Source organism: Sinohyriopsis cumingii, chromosome 19, assembly GCF_028554795.1.
Source record: "Sinohyriopsis cumingii isolate HCF-2022 chromosome 19, ASM2855479v2, whole genome shotgun sequence".
In the NCBI taxonomy this organism is placed as follows: Eukaryota; Metazoa; Mollusca; class Bivalvia; order Unionida; family Unionidae; genus Sinohyriopsis; species Sinohyriopsis cumingii.
Window position 1 is genome coordinate 55,784,101 of NC_142979.1, and position 26,456 is coordinate 55,810,556.

At 36.2% G+C, this 26,456-nt stretch overlaps 1 protein-coding gene across 13 annotated transcripts in view; it reads right to left on the minus strand.

Annotated features, from left to right (window-relative positions):
* Window positions 1-215: 215 nt before the first annotated feature.
* LOC149775740 (uncharacterized) overlaps window positions 216-26,456 on the minus strand; it is a 194,377-nt gene continuing 168,136 nt past the window's right edge. For 12 of the 13 annotated variants that reach the window (XM_089944251.1, XM_089944253.1, XM_089944257.1 and 9 more), the window contains one exon: window positions 216-6,623. In XM_089944251.1, coding sequence (XP_089800377.1) covers window positions 5,656-6,623 — 968 coding nt within the window. In that variant the 3' untranslated portion in view covers window positions 216-5,655. Of the gene's footprint in view, window positions 6,624-15,109; window positions 26,047-26,456 lie in introns of those variants that run through there. The other variant, XM_089944254.1, reaches the window with a different exon arrangement.

Sequence of the window (26,456 nt, forward strand, 5' to 3'; positions counted from 1 at the left end):
GACTTGCTAATGATAATGAAGCCAGTTTTGTCCTGATCTGAAGTGGATCAGGTGAATTGCTGTCAACATTAGTATATGCATCATTAAAAGTAAGATATATCTGAAGAATAGAGGATGCATTATTTTCATCTGATTGGAAAGTGTAGTATATGATGACTTACATGTAAATAAACGTAAAATTTCTTGCAGTAACTTCAAAAAATATGTGCCACACATTTAAAACAGCTATTATCTTTATTGAAGAGAAATAATTACAATAAACATGCACAAATATGTCAGGCTATAAATACGTGAAGTGTAGAACAAATTTTCAGTCAATGTTTGCTTTATTTCTGCCACTTTTTGTACAATATTCACATACTGACCATTTGATTTTAGATTTCATTTGCATATCAAATTTTAAAAAAAAACAAGCTTCTAAGTATTACATTGCTAGAATAAACAAATAATTACGATTTATATGGACCAACTGTACAACAAATAAAAACTGTACAAAAAAGTTCAACGATATATATATATATATATATATATATATATATATATATATATATATATATATATATATATATATATATATATATATATATATGACCTCTGATTGAGCAAATGTTTTGACTAGCACATACTCTGAACAACCAGACATTGGTCTTAGGAATTTTCAAATATCATTATATAAACCTGGCTTTGAGGTTTCTTTAACCATTACATATCTAAATAAACACTTTAATGAAGTTGAATTCAAAAGGTCACTATTGTCTAATTTACAGAAATTTCTTCGTTGGACAAACAATAAAAATGCTTCCAACTAAGCTTAATTCAAAGGTGACAAGGTCTACATTGATTCTGTACTGGACAATCAACAAAATTGTTGCTGACTAAGGTTGTTCGGTCGTCGTTTTCACCAATTGTTTACATATTTTATAGCCGTAATAAAAAAGAAGTGTGAAAGTTAATCCCCTGAACTTAGAAAATACTTTGTGATTAAATGATTTCCAAATTGTATTTTCCAAAGATGTTACGTCAGTCCAACACACCATGTGGTTTGTATTACAGTTTGTCAGTACATGATACCTTCAGAACAAAATATGTGAAGCCTAGGCTTGAATTATGAAAAACAATTTTTCTAGAATAATTATGCAATCATAATACCTTAGGAGAACTACTACTACCTCTCAAATCCAGCCCCTCGCCCAGATACTACTTTTAGTTGAAGGAGGTAAAAGTTGTCTGCTGATCCATGTGGCAGTCGGGCAGAATGATATCCACTTAGATATAAGGATTAGCGGCAAAATACGTGAACCTGTAAGTTACTACTGGAGCGGAAGGTATGATCTATATGGAAAAATCTGCAGAGAAGCTGGGAGGGTGTATGTGTATTATGATTGGGTAAATACTCTCGAAGAAACATATTTTACTTGGAAAAATTGGTTTCTTCTGTAAATACTTTGCCCAATAATTAGGAGGTAAATTGTGGAGGGAAATACATCATTTTAACCTAGGAGATACCATCTCCATTCCCCTAAGGTATGTGAAACAGTTGCTAGGTAACCCGACTGAGGCGACTCCATCTGTCGGTGCGCAGCTTAAGAAAATATAAATCGACCTCGAAGGGTGACTTATTCAGCAGCGGATCTAGGTACCACCAGTTCGAAATGGGCCCTTTTGGATGACAGATCTAGGAGAAAGAAGCAAGAGAATGTGGACTCCGATCTCCATCTCATGGCCTGAAAGATGTCAGGCAGGAGAACAGTTCCCAATGAAAGTTATGCTTGTGCCTAACTGCTCTAACCTCGTGAGCCGAATTGCGTACGAAGTTCATTTGCCTTCGTATGCTTTCAGAGCAGAGGGCCTTATTGACAGAGCATTTCTTTTCACGGCTAGTCTTGAGATTTGTTTATTGCCGAGGGCATTTTTAATATGATTCAGACGTGCAAGTTTAATAGTTCTGGGTAGGAATGAAACAACAACCGTCGTAGTTGTTCGAGTAGATGAGAGAAAATCCGAATTTTCCGAGGTGTTAGGTTGCGAGATTGATGAGTCGTTGATCCATGATGCCTCTCATCTAAGCGGTACAATGAGGATAAGGCGACGCTCTGATTTCCTTGCTTTCTGTATCACTTTTGGAATCAGAAGTATTGGAGGATGGGAGTATGCATCGAGGCCATACAAATATATTAGCGTCGACTGCCCACGTTTTTGAGACCATGACTGGGGATACAATGGTTGGGAGTTTGGTATTCCACATTGTCTCAAACAGGAACACCAAAAGGTTGCATTGGGTACATATGAGTGAAAACCGAGGGATTGGGAGACCATTCCGTATGTATTAGTTGATTGTTCCGGGACAAAGACTCGGCTAGCACGTTAGGCGTCCAGGGATATGGCGAACTTGTACGTGGATTTGTTGTTGACAATACCACCTTAGAAAGTCCAACACCAGGATGCAAGGGTCTAGGGACTTGGTTCCCTCCTTGTCGTTTGAAATAAGTCACCAATGTATGAGTTGCTGGACAAAAAAAAAACTCCCTTGCCATTTAAACATTCCTGCCAACAATGAAAGGCTTCCACAATGGCCGTCAGTTCCAGAATATTGATATGCAGATATCGTTCCTGGGAGAAAATGCACCGCTGGATTCCATAAAGGATGGTAGTAGTTTGGGATTCCTAGCCTTTCAGCCTTTCGTACTTGTATAGGTACAGACCGTAATCTCGGGCTGTTGTACTTGCACAGGTATACCTGCCGTGAGTCAAGGTAGGTTGCCCCAGTTCCGCAGATGGTGCCTCAATTGTGTGCATATGATGCGAGACTGATCCAGTGGCCAGATATTTGGTCACCATTGTGACAGAAGAGTCATTTGCAAGGACACATAAAAGGCGACCTAGGACAATGAGGTCCGCTCCCACATTTAGCAAGCCTAGTAGGCCAAGGAATTTCCATGCGGATAGAATTTTCCTTGAAAGTAAAGAAGCCATAATCGTTCAGATAATCAATGCTTGATCCTGATCCTATGATGCTTTGGCGAACAAATTGTTGAGATGGTACTAGGTCGGATATTGACGAGAAGCCCAGGTTGGTAAGCAGTGTAACGTGTTATCAAGACGTGTTTGGTTGCTTAGGATACTCGTGTGCGAGTGACGAAGTGCTCTTCAAATATATAGGAATGTTTATGCAGACAAACATCACTCAAACGTCACCTATAGAAACAGGCATGAGCATGACGCGAGATTACCCTTACTTGTCCGACCAGAGCGGAAGCAATACAGAAATGTACACAAGTGTTTATATTACAAACATCTTCACATAAAATGGAACCGAGGCACCATTATAGATACTTACAAAGGTGGCGCTCACAAGATAATATGTACTTTTGAGAGAGTGACGTATGTAAGGTGAAGTAGTTCGCATTTAAAACATGCACAGTGGAGAGAATGTTTGCATACCTCTATGCTACATTAATGTAATGTGGATGATATTTCTTTTGGATATTGTACTTTTGGAAATTTTACATGATTTAAGCACACTGCTAACTAAAATGACTGCTCCCTTGTGTTAAAAAATCAGTCTGAATTAGTCTAAAGTACACTATACATAGCAGCTATTAAAATAGGGAAAATGAATTTTGCCAGACTAGACAATACCAGCTTCTGAAAGTGCAATGAATGAATTACCAAATATATAAAATGTAAAAAAAGTTATCGGCTCTTTTTTATACAATTTACCTCTGAAGTTCAGGAAGTGAAAATGACCAAGTAGAGCTAGCACTTTTTGAAAGGTGCACATTTGAAGTAAGACCAAGTTGTATACTCTATAACCCATAGTACACCCATCAATCATACACCAAAATAGAGGGAATTAAAGTTTTTTGCATTATACCTAAAATATACAAGGTCTTTTTTAAATAGCCAGTATAACCAGTGAGGAAAGCCGGGGCAATCTTTTTCTTTAAAATCCTAACCCTATGCAAAATGCGAAACTGTATAGCGCCACCAAAGCAGTTTGGACAATATCCATTATGAAGCAATTACCTGTAGGGAAAAAGGCACTCAGACCGCATGAACAAGTAAAAACATCAAAGTTGGGTGCCCGTACGCTATGAATACCTTGGAATAAAACCTCACCGATATGTACCCGTTTATAATGGTATTACACATATATTTGTTAGTTTTTAGGTGCTGGAGACTTGCATATACATAATTTAAAAAAATTATAGCCCGAACTTAATGTGAAGTCGCTTAGGTCCCCACCCACCCGTGCAAGTACCTAAATGTGTGACGAGGACAAAGTGTCAGCAAATTGTAAAAGCAGAACTTTGTGGGCATAGGAAGAGAAACAATTGGAAATATAGATGCAGTATACTATACTTTCCTTATAGGCGAATAACTCCAACTTGTAATGGTATATCATCCCCGATGCGAGGTCTATCGTGACAAGAATGTGCTTCTTGGCACGAGTGGAAGTAGAATTTGACAGGTTAATGGGGGTTGCTGCCAATTATTATACATAAAGGGAGATCACTCTCCCCGACCGCCACCTACATCGGCTGACAACTTTTAACTCCCTTTAGCTAAAAGTAGTTTCTTGGAGGTCTGAATTGGCGAGGTAGTAGTAGTTCTCCAATTATGATTGGGTAACGTATTTAAAGAAGAAACATTGGTACTAGTAAACAACATTGAATTTTATTACCATCTTTGAGGATTTATTTGGGTACCTTTCAGTATTCAATTAAAACTTCAGCATCTGGCTTCACTTAAATACCCATTAATTAGCTGTTACATATTTGCGATGAAGTAAGTCAGCTTGTTGTCAAGTAATAATATATTTGTAAAAACAGCAGCATGGAATAAAACACTTTTGCTGGTTTAAATTCTCAAGTATAGTTTTCTGAAAGAATTTTTCTTTTCTTCTCAGTAATTGGTTTTAGAGGAAACCAGTTAGTCGTGAATGCTTGATATATCTCATTGCAAATATTCTGGAAGGCATGTGTAGTAAAGTTCAAGATACGTAATTTCTCACATAGTATGGACAATCAAACTGAAACTTTGAGTTACTGATATAAATATATTTTGCTAAATATCTGTATTTTATAGGAGTATATTTTTCATATGTGAATCAATTTATTAGTTAAAGATTAAAAGTTCTTTGTGTGCATTCAAGCTGAGGACAACATAACATGTTCTGCATTACAGCAGACATAAATTTATATGCGATAAATAAAATCAACTATTGCATATGTCGAGAAAAAAAATCACAATACATAAAGCAATAACACATTCATATACTTTTACATTAATAATTGTGTATCTGAAGATTTAGAAATGAGGCATTAATTCAACCTGTAGTTTAACCATATCTATATACAATTGGTATCAAATTCTTCTCATCAATTTTTTGCTTCTTTTCATCAATGTCAGATATGCAGATAAAAAAACTTATCCTGACTATGTTTAGATCTATAAACAAGAGTTCCGAAGCCAAAATTTCGACCAAATTTCTTCATTATTTCTGTACGATGAATTATATAACTAACTGATAATTTATAAATTAGTAATGATTTCTAAATATTTTAAGCCACTATAAACAAATCTTTCTACATCAAATTTTTGAATTGCTTAATTTTGACATGTACAAAATGAAAAATGTGCTATTATTCATAATTAGCTAACAATACAGCTGTCTGGCCTATCTGAGTTCTTATTTCCTTTGGCTTGGTCACTGCTCTGTACAATTTTCTCTTGATCTTCAATCTGACGGTTCTCGGCATCCTCTGCTGAAGCTTCTTCAGCGAGAGAAGATAGTGCTAAACTGCCATGGTCTGTGTCCTCACTCTCAAACACCTCTCCTGTATCAACCGTAGTTTGAGGATCTAGCAGCATTTCATCCGTCTCAACATCATCCGAGGTGAGGCTTTCCTTCCCAGACTGAAAGTCTCCATCAGAGGCAGACTGGTTCTTTGATAGAACTAGGCCATCACAGCTGCCATCCACTGGAGATTCGGACTTATCTCTGTCACGAGACTCGGAAGTAATACCCTCATAAAACTTGGAAGCGAGTTTACCCATTGACTGACTAGTGATTCCAGAAGAGACATCTGCAAATGCATTAGTGTCAAGCTCATCATTTGAACTTTTCACTCCCTTTTCGTTATCATCAGCATTGATGTATTCCATCCCAATGTTCTTTCTGACTGACATATTGGAAGACTCTGCATGCACATTAGTGTCTTTCTTGGCTTCCATCATCTGCTGATATAGTAAAGTGTCTTTCTCTGAAATATCCTCTCTGAGGACTTGACTAGTGCTTTCTTGGATGAAAGGTTTAAGTGCCTCTCTAAGCTTCTTGAACACGCTGTCTTCAACCTCATTCTCTGTTCTTTTACCATCCAGGCTGACATCATAATAGCCACTGTCTCTAGTGCTGGCACTTGCTTCTTGGGAACCAGTGTACTGAACATAATAAAGGTCCTGGTCTGAGTCATAGATCTGTGTACTTGCTTCATCCAGAAGAAGGTCTTTCGTCCAGTCTTCGGCAATAATAGTGGGACATCTTCCTGTGATGTCTGTAAGATTTGACACTTCGTCCCTTGGGCAGAACGTCTTCAAACCTGGACATGGAACATGGAATTCTGAAGACGAGGAAAAGGTCAGAATTAACATGGCAGTTTGCAAAACAAACATTTTATAAAACTCCTGACTTGTTTGATGAACAATCACTTTACAGTCAATGATACTTAGCAAAAAAAAAACATGTTGAGGGCAAAATTAAAAAATACCAAAATCTTAAGAAATATGAAGAAACGTTTACAGAATAATGTGCGTCATGAAAACAGTGTGTGTGTGTGTGTGTGTGTGTGTGTGTGTGTGTGTGTACGCGGCAGATCTCCACATCCCTAGTTTCCAGAGGGTCATTTGTTTCAGATGGATATCATACAGAAATCATAAACTTTTGAAAAGTGTGATTTTATTTATTTATTTTTTATTGTAAATTAAAAGAACGCTTCATGGTATCTGTAAGTTTCATATTCAGAGTGTACCTCAAGACTGCCTGATAACTACAAACAGACTATTTTTCAATTTATTTATATAAAAATAATTGTAACAGCATAGCTTTCTGACTTGCCAACCACACTGCCATGCCCATAAAATAACCCCGTTGATAACTATTTGTGCTGGTGGCAAACTTTGCTATACTCTGATATAGTTGGCTATCCAGAATCGAAACAACTGTGAACAGCTCCAAAAAGACCTTGATATGTTAGCTATCAGAAAGATTGGCAAATGGGGTTTCATACAGGCAAATATTGTAGTCAGTTCCTGTTACATCAATATAAATACAAATAAACAATTGGAATTTCCAACTGTGTTAGTCACATTTGGGGCAGGTGGGGGTATTCCCTGATGTATTGTTGGTCCTAATGAAAATGGCGCCGATCTGACAGCCGATGGATGCCACGGTCATAACAGTCTATATAAATTCTTAAAATGATCCTGTATCCTTACATTAAATGTGAAATCCAGTGATAAGTGTTTTCCTTTCAGTTTAGTTTATACATGGTAATTTGTATTTGTAGCTTCGAGCATCTTCCTTACATTTCTAAATTGAAATCCAGTGGGTTTTCTCATTTGGCTGTGACTTTAGTTAAACACCTGTATAAACAACATTGATCTATGCCTGTTTTGGGGCATAGAAGGTATCAACTGTTGCTAATGAATACCTTTAGTAAACAAATAATTATGCATACTGTAATGTCTCACCTACTTCATTATATATTAAGATTTTGAGCTCTATATAATCTTTTCTTCTAGTAAAATATATTTCTTCGCGAATATTTCATTCTTCGCGAATACTTACCTAATCATAATACCTTATGATTATTACTACTGTCCCGCAAAACCAGCCCTCCCAGGTAAAACATTTTAGCCAACAAGAGCTAAAAATTACCTGGTGGCAGTCGGACAGAGTGGCCTCCCTTGATATAGTGATTGGCAGCGAAACACATGAATATCTCAGTTGTTACTGGAATGTAAATCATATTCTCTACATGTATGTAATTGCGGGTATTTGTGAGAGGGTGTATGTGTATTATGATTTGGTAAACAATAGCAAAGAAACATATTTTGCCAGAAAAAATAGTTTCTTCTTTAAATACGTTACCCAGTCATATTACCTTACTAGAATAGGTAAGAGGTGGAGGCTGGTACATCCCCTTATCCTGGAGTTGATAACTCTGGTCCCCTAGTGTATGTGAAACAGCTTCTATGTAACCCGACTGGAGTAGACTCCATCTGTAGGGGAGCTCCTTTGGAAAGATAAAACTTTTCCCTCCTGTAAATCCAGCGGAAATCGTGAAACCACATCTTATAAAGTTGTTGAACGACCTGAGGTGGCCTGTTTGTACTGCGGATATAGGCCACACCAGATCGAGTTGAGCTCTTTGGGATGAAAGATAACTAAAGGTAAAACTGGAGAATGTGGACTCAGATCTTCATCCCACGGTATGGATGCTATCAATTAGAGAACAGTTCCAGTCAAAGGCGACGCTTGTGTCAGCTGCTCTAACCTTATGAGCTAAAATGGGTAACAAATTCATCTGAGTTGGGCTTCAAGGTTTGTACTGGATCCTGTAGGTGGCCTTGAGTGGAAGTATCCAGAGTTGACAATGAATTCAGTACAAATGTCCAGTTGCCCATGGACAGAAGCCTGTTCCTGGCAATGACAGAGGGAACCATCATTAGTGAACCCGGCCAGTCTTGTCGGAAATGCATGTAATTCGTGTCCCCTGATTGGTTATGTATTTTGGCTGATTGTGCCTGCTGTCGCTAATGAGATAAAGAAGGCGGTCTTTTATGAAATATGAGCCAAAGTTGCGGTTCAAATGGTGCTTTGTTCAACCAGGTTAGTAAAAATGATAGGTTCAATTTTGGACACTGGGCTAACGTTTATGGCCATGTATAAGTTAGAGAGGAGGTTGGATAAGTGTTTGTTTTGTTGTTATATTCTGTTTTATGATGATGAAAGGTGTCGGCGATCCTGAAGCAGTAACCTTGGATCGTGCTTGGTGCTAACTTTTTCTTGCCAAAGAGAAAGAGGAGGAAGTTATCAATTTCAGGTATAGATGCCTGCAGTGGTAGAATGTGTTCTTGCATACACCACTGTGTAAAGATTTTCCGTTTGCCTTCATATGCTTTCAGAGTGGAGGGCCTTCTTGCTTGGCTTGAGCGATTTCCTCTACGACTTGTTGCAAGAACTGTATATTTCTGATGGCCTGAATAATATGATCCAGATGGGCAGGTTGAGTAGCTCTGGGTTGGGTTGAAACAACTGCTGTCATGATCGTTTTCGTAGATGAGGGAAAGTCATTATTTTTGTTGGGAATGTCTGTTGCGAGAATGAGGAGGTAATTGCTCCACAGTTTCTCCCAACTGAGTGGTGCAATGAGAATGAGGTGACACTTCATGTCTCTTACTTTTTTATCAGCTTTGGAATGAAAATTATTGGAAGATAGGCGAATGCATCCAGGCCGTTCCAATATATAGATAGTGCATCTACTGTCCATGCTTTGGGGGTCTTGGACTGGTGAGACAAATGGTCGGAGCTTGGTATTCCACCTTGTCACGAGCAGATCCATCGATGGCCAGTCACATCGGGTACATATCTGAGTGAAAAACGAGGGATGGAGAGACCATTCTGTCTGTGTATCCTGATTGTTCTGGGACAAAGAATCTGCTACTATGTTTCGGTGTCCAGGGATATGACAAACTAGGATGTGGTTTTAATGCTGACAACATCACTTTAGAATGTCCCACACCAGTATGCAAAGGTCTGGTTTCCACCTTGCTGTTTGAGATAAATCACACCATAGAGTTGTTGGATATAATGATGACTCTCTTTCCAGTTAAAATTTCCTGCCATCAGGAAAGGCTTTCAAAATGTCCTTAATCTTGAGAATATTGATATGTAAATGTCGTTCCCAGGGAGACCACACTCTACTGGCTTCCTGGTAAGATGGTAGTATGTATCCCCCCTCCGACTGTCTGGACTTGCATCCATACAGTGATCTCTTGTGGTTGTAGTGTAGAAGTACACCCACTGTGAGCAGGGTTAGGTTGCTCCAGTTCTGCAGATGGTACCTCATATTTGTGCAAATGGGGAAAGGTTGGTTCAGTTGGCAAACTTTTGACCTACACTGGGATAAAAGAATCATTTGTAATGGGCACATATAAAGGATACCTAGGAAGATGAAATCTGCTACTTCCCGAGCAAGCCTAGATGGCGAGGGGATTCTCATGTGGTGAGAGATTCCCTCTTGACTAATGAAGCCACCATGGTCCTGATTTTCAATGCCAGTTATTGAGGTGGACATACACCTAGATGAACAAATTGTTGATATGGCACTAAATCGGATTTATCCTTGTTGACGAGGAAACCCAAATTTGTAAGCAGTATGACAAGGTTTATCATATCGTGTTTTAATGTATAACTCACCTGCTGTTTTTGTTGGATGTTGTCCAGGTAACATGATGTTGCTGCCTTGGAGATGGTCTGGAAATGAGCCATAACACAGTTTGTCAGATGAGTGAAGATCCAGGGACTGATGTGGAGTCAAAATGAAAGTGCTAAACGTTGAGAAATGTTGCAGGCGAAAGCAGGAACCTTGTGAATTGTGGTAGCCTTGTGAATTGGTACATGGAGATATGTGTCTTCCAAGTCCACGCTGATTTGCAAAGTCACCCTCTGAAATTACATTCAAGATGCACTGTGGTGTTTCCATCGAGAACAAAGGAACATAAATGATGTGACTGAGAGAGTTCAGGTTGATGACAGGGCGCAAAGTGCCATTTGCCTTTGGGACCAAGAAAAGTCTGGAATATATTCCTGGGGAATTTAAATTTTGCATGATTTCTACTGCCCTTTTCTGAAGAAGGTTGCTCATTTTTTGCTGCATGTTGATGGCTTTGAATGGGTCTGTTGGATGGATGGTAACAGATGGGACTCTTGACAGAGGAGGAGGTCTTTTGAAAGTGTTGCAGTGTTCTTTAGAAACCTCTTGTCAAGTCTTTAGTTGAAGGCGGTTGTGTAAAGAAACTTTGACATATGCAATCAGTCTTTTGTTAACTGTGGTTCGTGAGAACTGTGATTTTAGAAAAATTATAGGATGTCTTGCCAGAGGTTTGTGTTTGAGTCGTGTCCCACGACTCCTTTTATTGATTTCCTGAAACATCCCTGTATCAATGTTATGTTTGAGGGGCAGGACAATTTGTCTCCTTAGTGGCTTTTTTGCATACTTCGAGGGGCCCCCGAGTGGCCGAGTGGTCTAAAGCACTCACCGTTACGGATCACTGCCATCTCACCTGTCTGCGGCAGTTTGAGTCTCGGATTCGGCTAATGTGGTTTTGTGAGAAAGCTTGCCAGTAGCTTCTCGTGGGTCAGTGGTTCTTTCTGGGGTTTTTCCGGGTTCTTCCTCCACCATTAATACTGGCCGCCATGTATAGCCTATCTTGTGCTGAAAATGGCATTAAACCCTACAACAACAACAACAAAAAGCATACTTCGTCGATCTGGGGGTTAAAATGTAGGCTAGAGGATAACAGTTGTGATTGTAGCTTGGCCTTATAAGGATCTTTAAGGAAGTTGGAGGTGGAAAGCACTGCATCTTGTTTTCACAATTTGTAAATTTACAACTGGTGTGATGACATTGAAGGTGTGTTGATCAGCTCTGTTCAAGACCTAGGCCATTCTGGAGACCAACTCCCATGCCTGTACTGTGGAATTCGGAGCAAGAAATAAAGTGCTCTGTTCTGCCTGTTGGAAGATTGCTATCAATACCAAGTCATACATAGAGCGCATGGCTAGCACACTGTGGACCAATTAGTGTCATGTTTGATCCCTATGAATTGAGTATAGTTTAGTCATCCCCAGTACTGAGATGTCCTGGTTAACTGTTGGGGTATAACGTGGAAAACTCAGGCTGAGTCTTCCCACAACATAGTGAGATCAAGAAGTGAAGAAGAAGCCTGTGAGCAAGCATCGTCATCTCTGCTTGCACAAGGTGAGGCTTGAAACTCTTGGTTTGCATGAGATGTCTCTGATAAAACTCGTAGAGTGCCCTAAAGTAGAAATGGTCACTGATTAAGGAGTTCTTTCTATTGACGAATGGGTTGAGAGAAATGAGAGGTGGCATCTGTTGGAGGCTGAGGTACTAAGAATTGCATTGTAAATGGACAATGCAGTTAAACCATGTGTTGGTTAGACTGGTCTCCATCATTGCTTGAATATACTGGATTCAACAGACTAGATGGCAGATTCTGGAAACTTAATTGTGTTGAGGTCTTTGACCCTGAAGATCCCTTGTAGGCCTAAGCCAGTCACAATGGGCCATGTTTGTATTGAGGATGTTGTCCTAGTCATAATGTTGGAATGGGTTATGGGATGTATGATCCATGCAACCAGTCCATGATTAGTGGAGAGAAAGGATGTTTTGTTTGTTTGCTCGTTGCTTATCATCAAGATCTGTAGAGAGATGCCCTGAAGAGGCATGGCCTAAAGGTATTGTTATGTATATTTAATTCAATTGTTTGTTAGGTTTTGTTTTTTAAATTTATTTCATTACCTGCCATTGTAATGTAACATTGTATGACACATCAACACTTTATAAGCTATCACATACATATCACTGCCATCATTGTTTGGATTCATTATGGACTTTTACAGAATTTTGTTCAGGACTTTAAATTACAAGGACCTGTGTCTGTAATTCTTGAATTATTTTGGGATTTAATTTGCAATTCTGTAAGTTCTTTCTTATTTTCACTATGTATTTAAGGGAAATATATTACTTGTTAATTTTTTGAAAGCTTGTTGGCTTTCACTCTTTTATGTTACTTATTTTAAGAGCATAGACTCATAACAGTATAGCCTGCAATAAGGAGTCCTGTGGTGGTGACATAGGTGCTGGAACTGTCTCTTATCATGTAGATTTCCTTTGTTTTGTAACTGGGCTGTCATTTGATGATTTATCTCCCCTAAATGCCAAAAAGTCCTGTGCTGAGGAAATGTTGGCATGAAGGTTTATAGTGTCTTTGTCCTTAGTTTTGCATTTCTGTGCTTTGCCCATGGTCTGATCTATAAGACAATTTGAGCAGAACCAATATACCTGTGGTAGCTCTGTACCTGTTTCTTATTATGAACAGGAAGTGGGTGGAAAGCTATGCATTATGGCATTACCTGGACAATAGCAGACAAATTTGCCAAAATAATTCACTTTCCTACCTGTAAGATATTCAAGATCACCTGTAAAGGTAAATGCAATGAAGCATGGCATATGGACACTACATGTATTAGCACAGAAAATTCACCTGTGTGCAGCCAGTCATTGTGGAATAATACACATATTATTATATTATATATATATATTAAGGGTTTTCTACAGGTTTCGGGGACTTGCATGTCAACATATAAAAAAAAATTATAGTCTGAACTTGTAAAGTCACATAATCTACCTGTGCAAGCACCTAAGTACATTTAAGTGTATAAAGACAACAAATTGTGGCTAAAATTGTAAAGGCAGAACTTTATTGAAATAGAAAGAGACAAGTTGAAAGTATAGATTGTATATACTTTACTCCAACTTGTATCAACATTGATTCTGGCTTTTGCAAGGTCTCTCATGTTGAGTGTGCTCGGCATGAGCGGAAGTAGTAACTGAGATATTCATAGATTTTGCCTCCAATACCTATATCAAGGAAAGATCACTTTGCGCAACTACAGCCCGGGCAGGCAAATAACTTAGATCGTGAAGGGCTGGATTTGTGTAGTAATAATAGTCCTCCAAGGGTGCTATTATTGGGTAACATATTTAAAGAAGAAATGTAACAATGTAATAACTGGAGCATGAAAAGTAGGTCACTGTTACCTCAATTTACCTGTGATGCAAAGACCTGGACATAACAATGAATAATTCCATTAACTTTTATGACTGTAAATTTGACAGTGTCTGATAAACTGAGCTAAATGCCCGTGCCAAAAGCAATGAAAATGCAGTCAGAAAGTGGTACCTATTTCTCTTGTTCCTATACAAATGGTATGTGTGGTGACAACAGTTTACCAATGTCAGAAGACTGTTGGATATGCCTAACCTACTAAGTCCATTCACTAATACTACCTGGTATGTGTGTGTGTGATTTCGATTTTCAACGTAGCTTTAAAACAATTTCAGTCATATTGCTACAATGTCTGCAGTGTGGCAGTTTATAGTGATGTCTAGCACTGAGGCATCATGCTGCATCCATATTGCATCACGTCCCACCCAGTCACATTATCCTTACACCGGGCCTGCCAGTCCTAACATTAGCTCTTAATGCTGAGTGCCAAGTGAGGCAGCTGCTAGTACTATTTTTATAAAGCCCTTTGGTATGACTCAGCTGGGGTTTGAATCTGCACCTGCCACATCCAAGGCAGATGCTCTAACCCACTAACACTGTACATAACATCACTGGTCTAATGACATCATGAACATCTACAGTGTTTATTGTATTTTGTAAACAGCTGACCTTGTTTTGAAATAAATAGTTGTTGTAAATGGAAGTTTCTACTCATATGCTCTTTCTAATGTCATATTCTGCACTTGAAGAAGCTATATACATTCGTTTATAAGTTCCAACAATATTTTATCACAAGAAATGAGACAAAAATAATCCCTCATATACGCTAAGTGGACTAGAGAAGTTCTTCCAAAAGTGTCTAAATATTTGAGCAGGAACAAAGCAAAGTCTCACCCCTGTTTGCAAATTCTGATATTAGGATGGGACTTCCCAAACCAACACCAATGCAGTTCTAATACTCATACCAATGCTTTGCAAGTGAGAAAAAATAAACACACATGTAAATACCTGTAATATTCATTAATGCATGCAGTAAAGGTAGCAGTAAGCAATGTTCATATGATGGTTGCTATGGCATTGTTGCTGAGTATGAACATTTCAAACCAAGTCATTGGTTTGAAGTTTCTGTGAAACTTAACACAAAAATCAAAACATTTAAATATTTAACTGCAAAATGAAAGCCCAAAATAAAAAAGTTATCACATTATTAAACACAATAAACAAGTCATCATTATGGTGACATTTTAATTTTGCAAAATGCATAAAATCTGCAACATTTTGTGAATATATAAAAATAATTCCGTTATTTTTCAAAACTTTTAATAACCATACCTGACAGGTAATTGTTTCAAATACTTATTTAATTACACATTTGCAAAGATGAAATTTGCATGACAAAGTAATCCACAATGAAGTTTATGATATGAATGCAGATATTTTCAATACATATATAATATATATATATTAGTGGTTTTACATGCACACACCTAGCAATATTAATGACTAAAAATATTAGAAATTTAAATACATGCTTTGACCAGAAGAGCCAACTGTATATACTCACTTATAACTCGGATCCAACTGCAAAATTTATAAACCCCAAATCTGTCATTGCATAATGCTCTGGCAGATCATGCTCTATACTGCTTCTTCAACTGATCACTTATAACAAACTGTGCTGATCCAGATCTGCCAGTGCATTGTGGGATAGCAGATTTGGGTCTTTACAGTTGGAACTGTACTTGTATGAAAGTATACATGATAGGTAAAAATATTCTCTTTGCAATTATCACTATCAATGCATTTATGCATGTATAGTTTACATTTTACATTTATAGTTCACATGAATCTGACCATGAATTTATATATGTGTAAAATCCAGAATGATTAAAATTTATCTTAAATGAGGAAATGTTTATGATTTATCTTAGGTGCCTGACTCATCAGCCTGTGATTATGATTAAGAGCATGTTACATGTATAATTCTGTATGGCTGCTTGTAAAGTTCAAAGCCACTGTTACTGCGAGTCCAACTCCAGAAAGGAATGGTAAACAATACTTGTATAGGCAAAGAGTAACTACTGTAAAACACTTACTGTATGTGATCACTCATAAGTTGATTCCAACTGCAAAATGCACAGACCAGATCAGCCATCATATAACATGCCAGCAGATCAGAGTCTATGCAGTTTCTTAGGTAATCAACAGAATATACAATACACACCCTGATCTGCTAGCACATTATACAAGGCTGATCTGTGGTTATATTGCTTGCAGTTTAACTCAGCTTATTAAGTGAGTTATATGGTATTTGGAGCAGAAGTTTACTCATTTCTTTTGACAGAAACTGCAATGAGCCCAGATATTAGACAATGCAACATTATATGAACTATACAAGTATAACAGAGCTGGCTAAACTACTTGACACAAGTACACCAAAATAAGTCCTGCCAGTATGACTGTTTCAGGAAAGCCCCAAAATTTGGCATTGTAACATAAATCACTAACATTACACAAATTGGCAAAAATATAGTTTCTTTTTACAATGGATAATCTCAAACTCTTGTACAGGACTGATAAAGCAAGGTGTTGATAATAATCCAATATTTGTACCCATTTACCTAAGGATTCTGGGGTACCATCAGATACACTATGGAAAGGATACCTGTATAATGACAACATGAACTTGTGATATGAAATATGATGATTAAAAATATGGATTAAATGGAAACACAAATCAAATTATTCACTATCTTTTGTGAAAGTTCCCTAATAATCTTTTGACTTGTCATTTTGGAATGGGGGAAAAAAAAGCAGAAAACCTAAACAAGAAAAACAAGCCAAATTAAACCTGTGAGTCAGCAATATTCCTAGCGTAGCAAGTGTATTCTGACTTTTGTTTTCTAAAGCTGTCATGCATACCAATGCAGCAGATCTCCAATACAGATTCTGAATATCTGAATTAATATATAAAGCCAAAGAAATAACACATAATTATATAAATGCTGCTATTATAATTAAATAGTTCTTGGAATAATAGCCTTATATGTGTGTACACATACCACGATATTCGCTAATTAATGTGCAAAAATGCTTTCCCAAATTCATTCTCAAAATCTTTCATAAATTAGCAACAGTAGCTGATTCTAACTGGTATTTGATATACTCATTAAAAAAATAATATCATCTCACACACACACACACACTCATGCACATACAAACCCACAACTGTAGGCATGGAAAACTTTAGGTTCTCTTAAAGCATCTAAATTTCATGCATTAACATATGCTTAACTTAACAACGGCCTCTTCTACAAATGGTTCAATAATAATAATAATAATAATATTATTATTATTATTATTGAACTGACAGATTATTACATCAACAATTTGATGTTACATTCAAATAATTCCTCATACTTCTCAATCTAATGGTCTAACATGAGTTGTCTTTCCTCTAAAAAGCATTAGATTTCAACTTGCATTTGCCTACTTTTGATAACTATTCCATCTCCTCTGTAACTATAAGCAGTATGTACACACAATATGCTTTACCTACTACATATAAATGACAACTGTTCATACAGGACATCATCAATACAACACAAATTTTACCTAACTGTTCAAAAGAAACAAAATGTTAGGCTCACATATATCCTTGTAACTCAAAATATTTGAAATTCCAAAAATACGGGTGAGATGATAAGAGTATATTCATGGCACACCATCACCAAGCAAATGATAAATTACATCAGCAAGGTTAAGACAACAAACAGCCCTCTTTTGTTATGGTACCCTCAATTGCAATATGGTTCCAGATATAATGCAGTTGAGTTATAGCACCACTAACCAAAATAATAATAATAATAATAATAATAACTGAAAAATAAAAATACAAAAAAGAGTCCCAAGTAAAATTGTTTGCCTGACTGGCATGTTGACCAGCCAAATGCAGGAGTAGCTGACCAAGAAATTGGAGTCTGTATGATGATTTGTGGTGAAATTTTTCTCATTGCTGTTAATTCCATACCTTACAAAAACAATGTTTAAAGCTGTCTCTAGTTTCTGAATCTTTCTTTATAGGCATAATATATCCAATATTGAAAGCCCTCAAGGCTAGGATCCCTTGTCTCAAAGTTGGGCAAATTTTGTTCAGCATGTCTTTAAATAAAGCTACGTAAATCTGCTCGTGTCCACGTGAATTGAAATAATAAAGATAGGATATAATGTGGTTAGCAGTTATGGATGCCAGCTACTAGTTTGTGATGAGGGAGAGCTGTGTCATTCAGTTAGCATGCCTACCTTACCTACCATAGCATGAAGGTATCGCTTCTGTATTACTGGTAGGTCATCATGACCTTTACAGTTAATAGGAGTCACTTTAGGTTTGCTTGGAGTTTAACACCATTCATCAGCATGATATTATACATGGTGGCCATTATATTTGGTGAAGGAAGAACTACTGACTCATTGGAAGCTTCTGGCAAACTTGTATATCCATGTTGGTTCAGCTAAGACTCAAACTACAGAGATAAGATGTAAGAGTGATCTGTACACTGGGCAACTTGAACCTTTCAGCCACTTGGTGTGCCCCATGAAAGAACATACTCTCTAGTGGCCAAAAAGAATGTCCAGGGGTTGAAAGTAAGACCATTTTTTCTGTTGAAGTACTGAAATCAAATTTAGTAACAAAACTATTTTCTTACGTTTGTGTTAACATATTCATAAGAAACATTGTAAGTGCAGTACAGATTCTTTTGCTATGGTCTTTCGTGTTCAACCAGATATCATGGATAGAAGATCACTGAAAATCTCACACGCCATGACAAGATATAACCACATACCAAGTTTCGCTAACTCAAGAAGTAATAATGTTCACCAAAAAAGCAACAAAGTTATTGAATAGTATCATTCAGGATATTCTTCATATGCATCCATCAACTGAATTAAATGATGAAAACAAATTTATACTTGATTGTTTTATCAGGCATGCAAGCCAGTACAGCTAACAGCCTTAAATCTTGACCACCAACCTTAAAATCTGTGTTAAGAGTACTGAATTGATTTGTCCATTGGAATGCAGTTAAATACAAATTCTATTCAAATTCCACTTGTATAGATACAAATCTTCTTGTATGTGTTCATGAACTCAGTGAAGTAAAAAATTGCAAACCATCCGCTTTCAATTGAGCACAAAGTCAATTAGACCTGGTTTTACAAATAATTAGAAACTTGTCAGTATATTGGTGGTTGATTTCAAAATGTTTATGGTGTCATGTTGGGGGTCTGATGTCAAAACAGTTATTGTGTCATATTGGGGATCAGATTTCAAATGGTTATGGTGTCATGCTGGAGGTCAGTTCTTTTTATACAGAATTACCTGGTAGTTTTTCTATGTTTTAGTGAAAAACACTGGGTTGATGTGACCAACTTTTCTGGAAAAGTTGTAATTAAAAAGATTTTCAGAATTACTGTGTTGGAGTTCATATCATCATTATTACATGAACTATATATTGTACTAAGGAAAAAATTTAAAAAAGCAAAAAATTATGTTGCAAGAGCCATTCATTCTGAAAAAGTACCTGATAGAGGAGATATGATTTATACAATTTTAGGTCACAATGGCATCATTTTTATTTAGGACCAACTACATCTAGTAAGAAACGTTTTTAGTGAAAACAAAAGTAAAAAATAACCATCCTTATTGAAAACAACACATGTATTTTCAGTTTATCATCCCCATCCAGACCCCAAAGAAAGACAAAACATTTTTAGTGAAAACAAAAGTCAATATAAGCATCCTTATTGAAAAAAACACATGTATTTTCAGTTTATCATCCCCATCCGGACCCCAAAGAAAGACAAAATGTTTTTAGTGAAAACAAAAGTCAATATAAGCATCCTTATTGAAAACAACACATGTATTTTCAGTTTATCATCCCCATCCCAACCCCAAAGAAAGACAAAACGTTTTTTCTTCAACTGCATGGAGAAAGATATGACATCCCTGCCTCTTCAAATGCTGGAAAAGAGCCCTACTTCCCCAGACTAAATGGTTAGAGCCCTTAACTTTGCATAATTTTGTTTTTCTTTCATGGTCAAGGACTTAAAGAAACATTGTCTTAAGAGTAATATTTTGTACTTTTTGTACTTGTTCATGTTTTGCAAAATGATGAGGAATTAATATAAAATACCCAAGTCAGATGCACAAAGTTAATCTGGCAAATTACAAGCGTGTGCATGTCTTGTAGTCAGTGGTCCAGTCTAAAAGTTCTTTCGGGTAATTTAACCTCTTCTCAGTCGGGGATATTAATTTGTTTACTTGCCATACATAAAACACTTTCACATCCTTATCATTTTGCTAATATACATCAACTTGGCACAGTATACAAACCATTTTTACATACTCAATTAAATTCTTCTTATACCCTGATATGTGCTCACCATGGCAGCTCAAAAATACTTTCAAATTTTTTGAAGACTGCAATGTCCATTACTATTATTAGTATTACAAACCATATTTTTACTGGTAAAACAGAATGAACACTATGCCATAAGCATGGAGTGACTTAAAATCCCTCTAAATCAAAAATGGTAGCTGCGTAACAGAAATTTATTTCTACAAAAATGGTAGCTGCTTAACACTGATTTATTTCTATACAAATCTGGTTTAATGATATCCCAAAAAGCAAAAACAAAAATACAAAAGACTAAAGTAAGCATCAGGCAGATTAAAATGTATTCTGCTAATTCAATTAGATCCTGTATACTACTAACCTTTTACCATATGTACATTTTAAGATTCTTACACAACCCTACTAATTCCAGGCAACTTCCAAAAGGCACGTTGGATCCAGCATTATTTTGGGTAATAAAGCCATCACATTTCTATTTCTGTTTGGCTCCATTTCTCATACAACACTGGATACTAAACTAATCTCACACAGTTCATCTCTCTCCGATACTAGACACTATATCACAGTGTGTTATTATTGCAGCAGATCTATACAAACTCCCAAATAAATATGACAACAACCTTACATACAAGTAAAACTATATGACAAATTCAGCTTACATGCATATTATATATTATATTCCATATATGTACATATATTTTCTTATATACAAAGAATATCATGTGCAAAAGGAGCTGACCTTATTCCAGAAAATCAATTTTTGCTCAACAGTTTTCATTTCAGTAGGTACACACACACACACACACACACACACACACACACATACACACACATATGAACCTGAAATGACTAAATTTCCCACACACAACAGATCAACAGATTTTAGCAGTATACACTGAGCAACCAGACATCAATCATAAGGGGATATCTCAAACTGTGTTTGACATAATTATCCATTAAAGTGTTAAATGACTTAATCATAACATAGTAAAACTAAAAGATCATCAGGTTTACAAATTGTTTCTTTCTAAAACAATTAATACTGATGTTGACAACAAAGCTTACAACAGCCCCATGTCCAACAAGTACCACTGAATTTTGGTGATCTTGATATATATATATATATATATATATATATTTATTTAAATATATATATATATAAAAGATGCAAAATCTTGAGTTTTAAATGAAAAAAAGTTTCTATGAGTTTCTATATGATTGGCTAATTCACCTACATTAGTGGATTCGAAATTTAAACTCTTGCTTAGCTGTTTGCAGTCAGAACGGATTGATGAAGGTGAATTAGATGGAACAAATTCTTGACAAGTGTATCAATCAACCTTGTGAAACAGAACCTTTTTTGTGAATCCAACTATGAAAATTTTTTTATGAACCACCTGAGAAACTCTTGGACTTCTTTACAAAGCATGAGGGTAATATAACAAATGTTGGTCCCATGTTTTAAGGAATTAAAATTTGTACCTTTATCTTTCATTTTATAAGCCTTTAAAAGAATTTTATCATTTTTACAAAACAATCATTTTCTTTATTTCAAATTTATTACACACTGACATCTTATAATTAACTGGCTGTAAGGATATGGGTGTCTTATGATTGAATCAATACATAAATCCTGCTCCCTTCTGATAATATATAAACTTCATGAACATTTCATGAGAAACTTTCAATAATTAAGGGAAACATACAAGAAAACTGAAAGATTTATTTTATCTGCAAAAAGTAGAGTCCTTATTAAAAGAAAAGATATTAAGCTAGTGTTACATCTGCATTTACTGTAATGTACTTCTTTTATTTAAAACTTTTAACATTTCTAAATGTAATTTTATTTACAAAACACAGAGGGAACAATATTTCACTATAAATTTTTGAAGAATTGTTTCAGCAGGAGGGAGGTTAAAATTGCAGCATTAGAAAGTAACATAACTGCCCAGATGCTTTTTTTGAACTGTAAACTATTGCGCAGAAATAAATTTGATAATCTGATGTCATTTTGCTTTAGCAAATGTGTTTTTTTAAAACAAACTCTTTTGTGCGAAGCAGTTTTGTAATTCAAGTCAGCATTATAATGGAGGAATCCCTTGTCATAAGATTATCCATGGATAATCAAATGAAATAGCCAGCAAGTGGTTGACATCGATCGGCTTTTGAAACATGCACAATAATCCGACAACATACTTTCTACAAACATTAATGAGTGAAACTATACTTTGGTAAAATAAACATTGTTTGAAACTAAAAAACATACAAATTTTTTATATTAAAAATCCCCATAAAGTCTAGGGTCATAATTCAAACCTGGGAACTTCTAATAAAAGCTGGAATTATCACATGTATGTATAGGGAAACCAGTTAGAACATAGATGAAGTTCATAACAGCCAACCTCATTTGGGACCAAGCCACAGTATAGTGAGAATTATCATGAATACATGTATGAAATGTGTGTGTATGTGTGTGTGGAAATAAACAAGCACCGGTCAATTGTATAGTAACAATTTTACTACCTATTATTAGCAATCACCATGCTTAATGCAACTGTGGAAAAATACTATGAGTTATAAGCTGCATATTTCTGGAACTTGAATTATTTTCATCCGTTTGTCAGTTAATATTATGCTTTTATTTGAGTCAGTAAACATGGGACATCTCAGACTGGTAACTGGGACATCTCAGACTGGTAACTGGGACATCTCAGACTGGTAACTGGGAACCATGATGCAACCATGTTATATCCAAATTCATGTTATAATGAAGCACATTACAGATGGGTTCTCCTGTATGTACATACAGCATTATGTCCTTTAGAAACATTTGTAAATACTGTGATCAGAATATTATCGCCAGAAGCAGACTGGAATGTTGTTTACTCAAGTGACATACAACATAGATGCAATAAGTACTGGCCCTGAAATAATTAAACCACTTAGCTTATAATTTTGTGTTGACCAATCAAAGATGACCTGATATTTTGAAAGCTACGCACTTCTGATCAGTTAAAACGGAAACCTCAAGCTCAAAGTTTTATAATTTTCATTTTCGGCAAAACAATGATCATTACTTAACTTGATATTTTCTCCAGAAAAAAACAAATGGGCTGCAAAAATGGAAATTCTCCAATACATATTTTTAAAATGGCAATAATTGGAGATAAGAAAATAACTTGAGAATTCACTTGAAACACTAAATGAATGATAAGTCAGACTTGACATATATATTAGAGATGTACAGGGTAAATGTTAGTGGTTTATTCAGGTGAAATTGTCACCCCAGCACCTCTCATTTCACCCATAGTAGCTAAGAAAGTGAAGCTGACTTTGCCTTTTCTTGAGTTAAGGTCTTTACCTCTCCCCACCCCTTTTCATGCCATAATCTTCCATATTTTGAGTACAATATCATCTCTAGCATATTTTTCTGCTCAGTAAGGATCATTATATAGTTTTAACATTGTATTCAAACTTTTTAATCATCTTTTGCATGAACTGAATTATTATTTACACTGTATATCTGCAATTCTGTTTTATACTATGTGATTCCCATTAAAATTCACATATGAAGCCTGCAACAGTGAGTGAAATTCCAAGCCCAATCTTGAGCACATTATTACTCTATTTAGGGTTTTAGGCTAATTAGATTATTCTCTATGAAGGGTTTTAGGCTAATTGATAATAAAAAGAAATAAGTTTATTTTGTATTTCATCCATTAAATATCGGAACAAAGAGAGACCTGTACTTTGATATCGGTCACCCATTTTCAGTAGTAACCTATTTTTGAGGTTACTGTCTTTTTCAAAAACAAAACCATACAACAATTATGCTACATCAAAGAAAGAAAACTTAATATTTTCATAAAGTTTAATCTGTAATTCTTCCATTGCTGTGTTATATGACTCAAAAATTTAGTTAAATGATGGTGTTAAGTGACTGTTGTAAACAGTCCGAATCTGATCACGTTACACTCACTGTTTCCTGTATTCCCACCAATTCACCCAAGTTTGGCAGAGAAGAAAAGTCAATCTGCCAAAATTTTTAGTTCAGTGTGGACACTAGCCATATGTCATTATCCAAAACATGATGATCAAATGAAACAGTGCACACAGCTATCAAAACAGTGTTACAGGCTCATGCTAAGGCAAATATCAACTGACAAACAATGATAGTTTTTACAGGATAACTAATCAATAAAGAGTTGGAGTTATGTTTAACCAATTAATCTATCAATTAATTTTTTTCTAATTCAAACTGCATTCAACATTCCATTAGAAAGTATAATTGTCTTCATAGTACATGGGCACTCAACATTTCAAAGCAGGCTATGAACTGTTTGTTTATCATCTGTGTAAGAAAAGATTTGAGATCATCGACAAGCACACTATAAATTTAACAGAACAAAAATATAAATAATGCAAATCTGTAACATGAGATGCTCAGTTAAATTCTGAAGGACATGGAAGAGGACAAGCCAATATAATATAGGCTGGTGTTTAAAATGGGCTGGTGTTTAAAACAAACTGGTATTTAAAATGGGCTAAGCTGTGTGTTACTTGGCCCAAAATCTGGAACTGCATAATGTACTATCAGATCAGAGTGTGCACTGTTTTGTTGTACCCTGGAGTTTAAGTGAACAGCCTTGATAGTGATGTTCTGGCACATAATGTAAAACCAGCTTCGGGTCTAAGCTGTCCACAGTTGTTGCACTTTTTATGTACAGATAAATACTGTATGCAACCAAAAACCCTATGAGGTTGGGGTGTGAATAGTTCAGTAATGTAATTGTCCTTTCATTTATTGTCCCGATTCAATCCCCACTTCTTACAAAATGTTGCTGCCCATCCAAGGTCACCAATTTCTTTGGGTTTTCTAGTCTCCTTGGCACAGAGCAAACTGCACTGAGACTGACTTGCTGAAACCACATTGTTTCAGTTGTTAGAACTTCTTGAAATATTAGTATAGAATAAAGTTGACATGAACATTTTTACACACTGCAACCTTAAAAGGTACAATCTGAAAAGAAAGCCTAGTGTCAGTCCCCAAGGGCCAAGAGTTTGATACCTGCCCTGGGAAAGGCACTTAGCTCCCATTTTCTTGGCATAATAAAGCCAGTAATGTGCTGAAAGTACTGTTAAAACCAGCAAAAAATAACCCTATCTGTAAACAGTTGTGTAAAGACATTTTTTCATTTTAATAAACCTAACTCCTTTATTCAGGTCGACAGCATAGCCTGAGCAGCCTGAATTTTAAGCTGAGCAGGTTCTACATTGTTTTTGGACTTAGGAACACTTTACATACATGGATATGGTAATCTTTGTGTATGGAACAAGTCATCTAGACAAAAGAACCATTTCTCTTAAATGATGTTGACAGCAATCCTCTTGTTTGCTTATTTATCAAGACCTAGAAATACTGTTCAAAGATTATTCATACTGCTACTCTTCAGATCATCATAAACAAGGTGAAAAAAAGGCTGTGGAGAAGGTATCTGAATCAAGACCTCACATCTTCAAACTGTGATCCTGTTTCTTTCAGAGTGAAGAGAGACCAAGCCAGAGTAGACTGTACCTCAAGCATTTTTGTGTACGGGCTACCTGTCTGAGTATCAAGTGTGGAATGCTGTAGCTGAGGGACTCTATTCAATCTTCCACCTATTTTGGCAGCATGCATTATAACAAGTGGAGGATCCTAAACCAGTCTAGAATGTCTGCTCATCATCGCACTCTTCTGTGGAATGTCCAAATACTGCAAGGCAAGGAAGACAATTACACATTCACATTAGAGTTAGTACTAATGGGTACACATGCAATACCTCCAAAACAGAATCCATTCAGCGATATCATTGACAGTATCAAATTCAAACATCTACCATTATTACATTTTACTAACTTTTCACAAAACTTTCTACATAAATATATTCCAATCATCCACCAACACTGTACAACACATGCTTCAAAATACACTACACTAATGTTAACATCCAGGATATGTATACATGTACTCAAAGGCATTACAAGGTACATGTACACAATCATGTGCACAACGCTGAGTTGGGAAAATTAGTCATGCAATGTTGTGAACAAGCAGTTGTCCAATGAGGATGAAATGGTAATAAGAGGATGAATTTTCACTGTGATATCAATCCAAACTACACA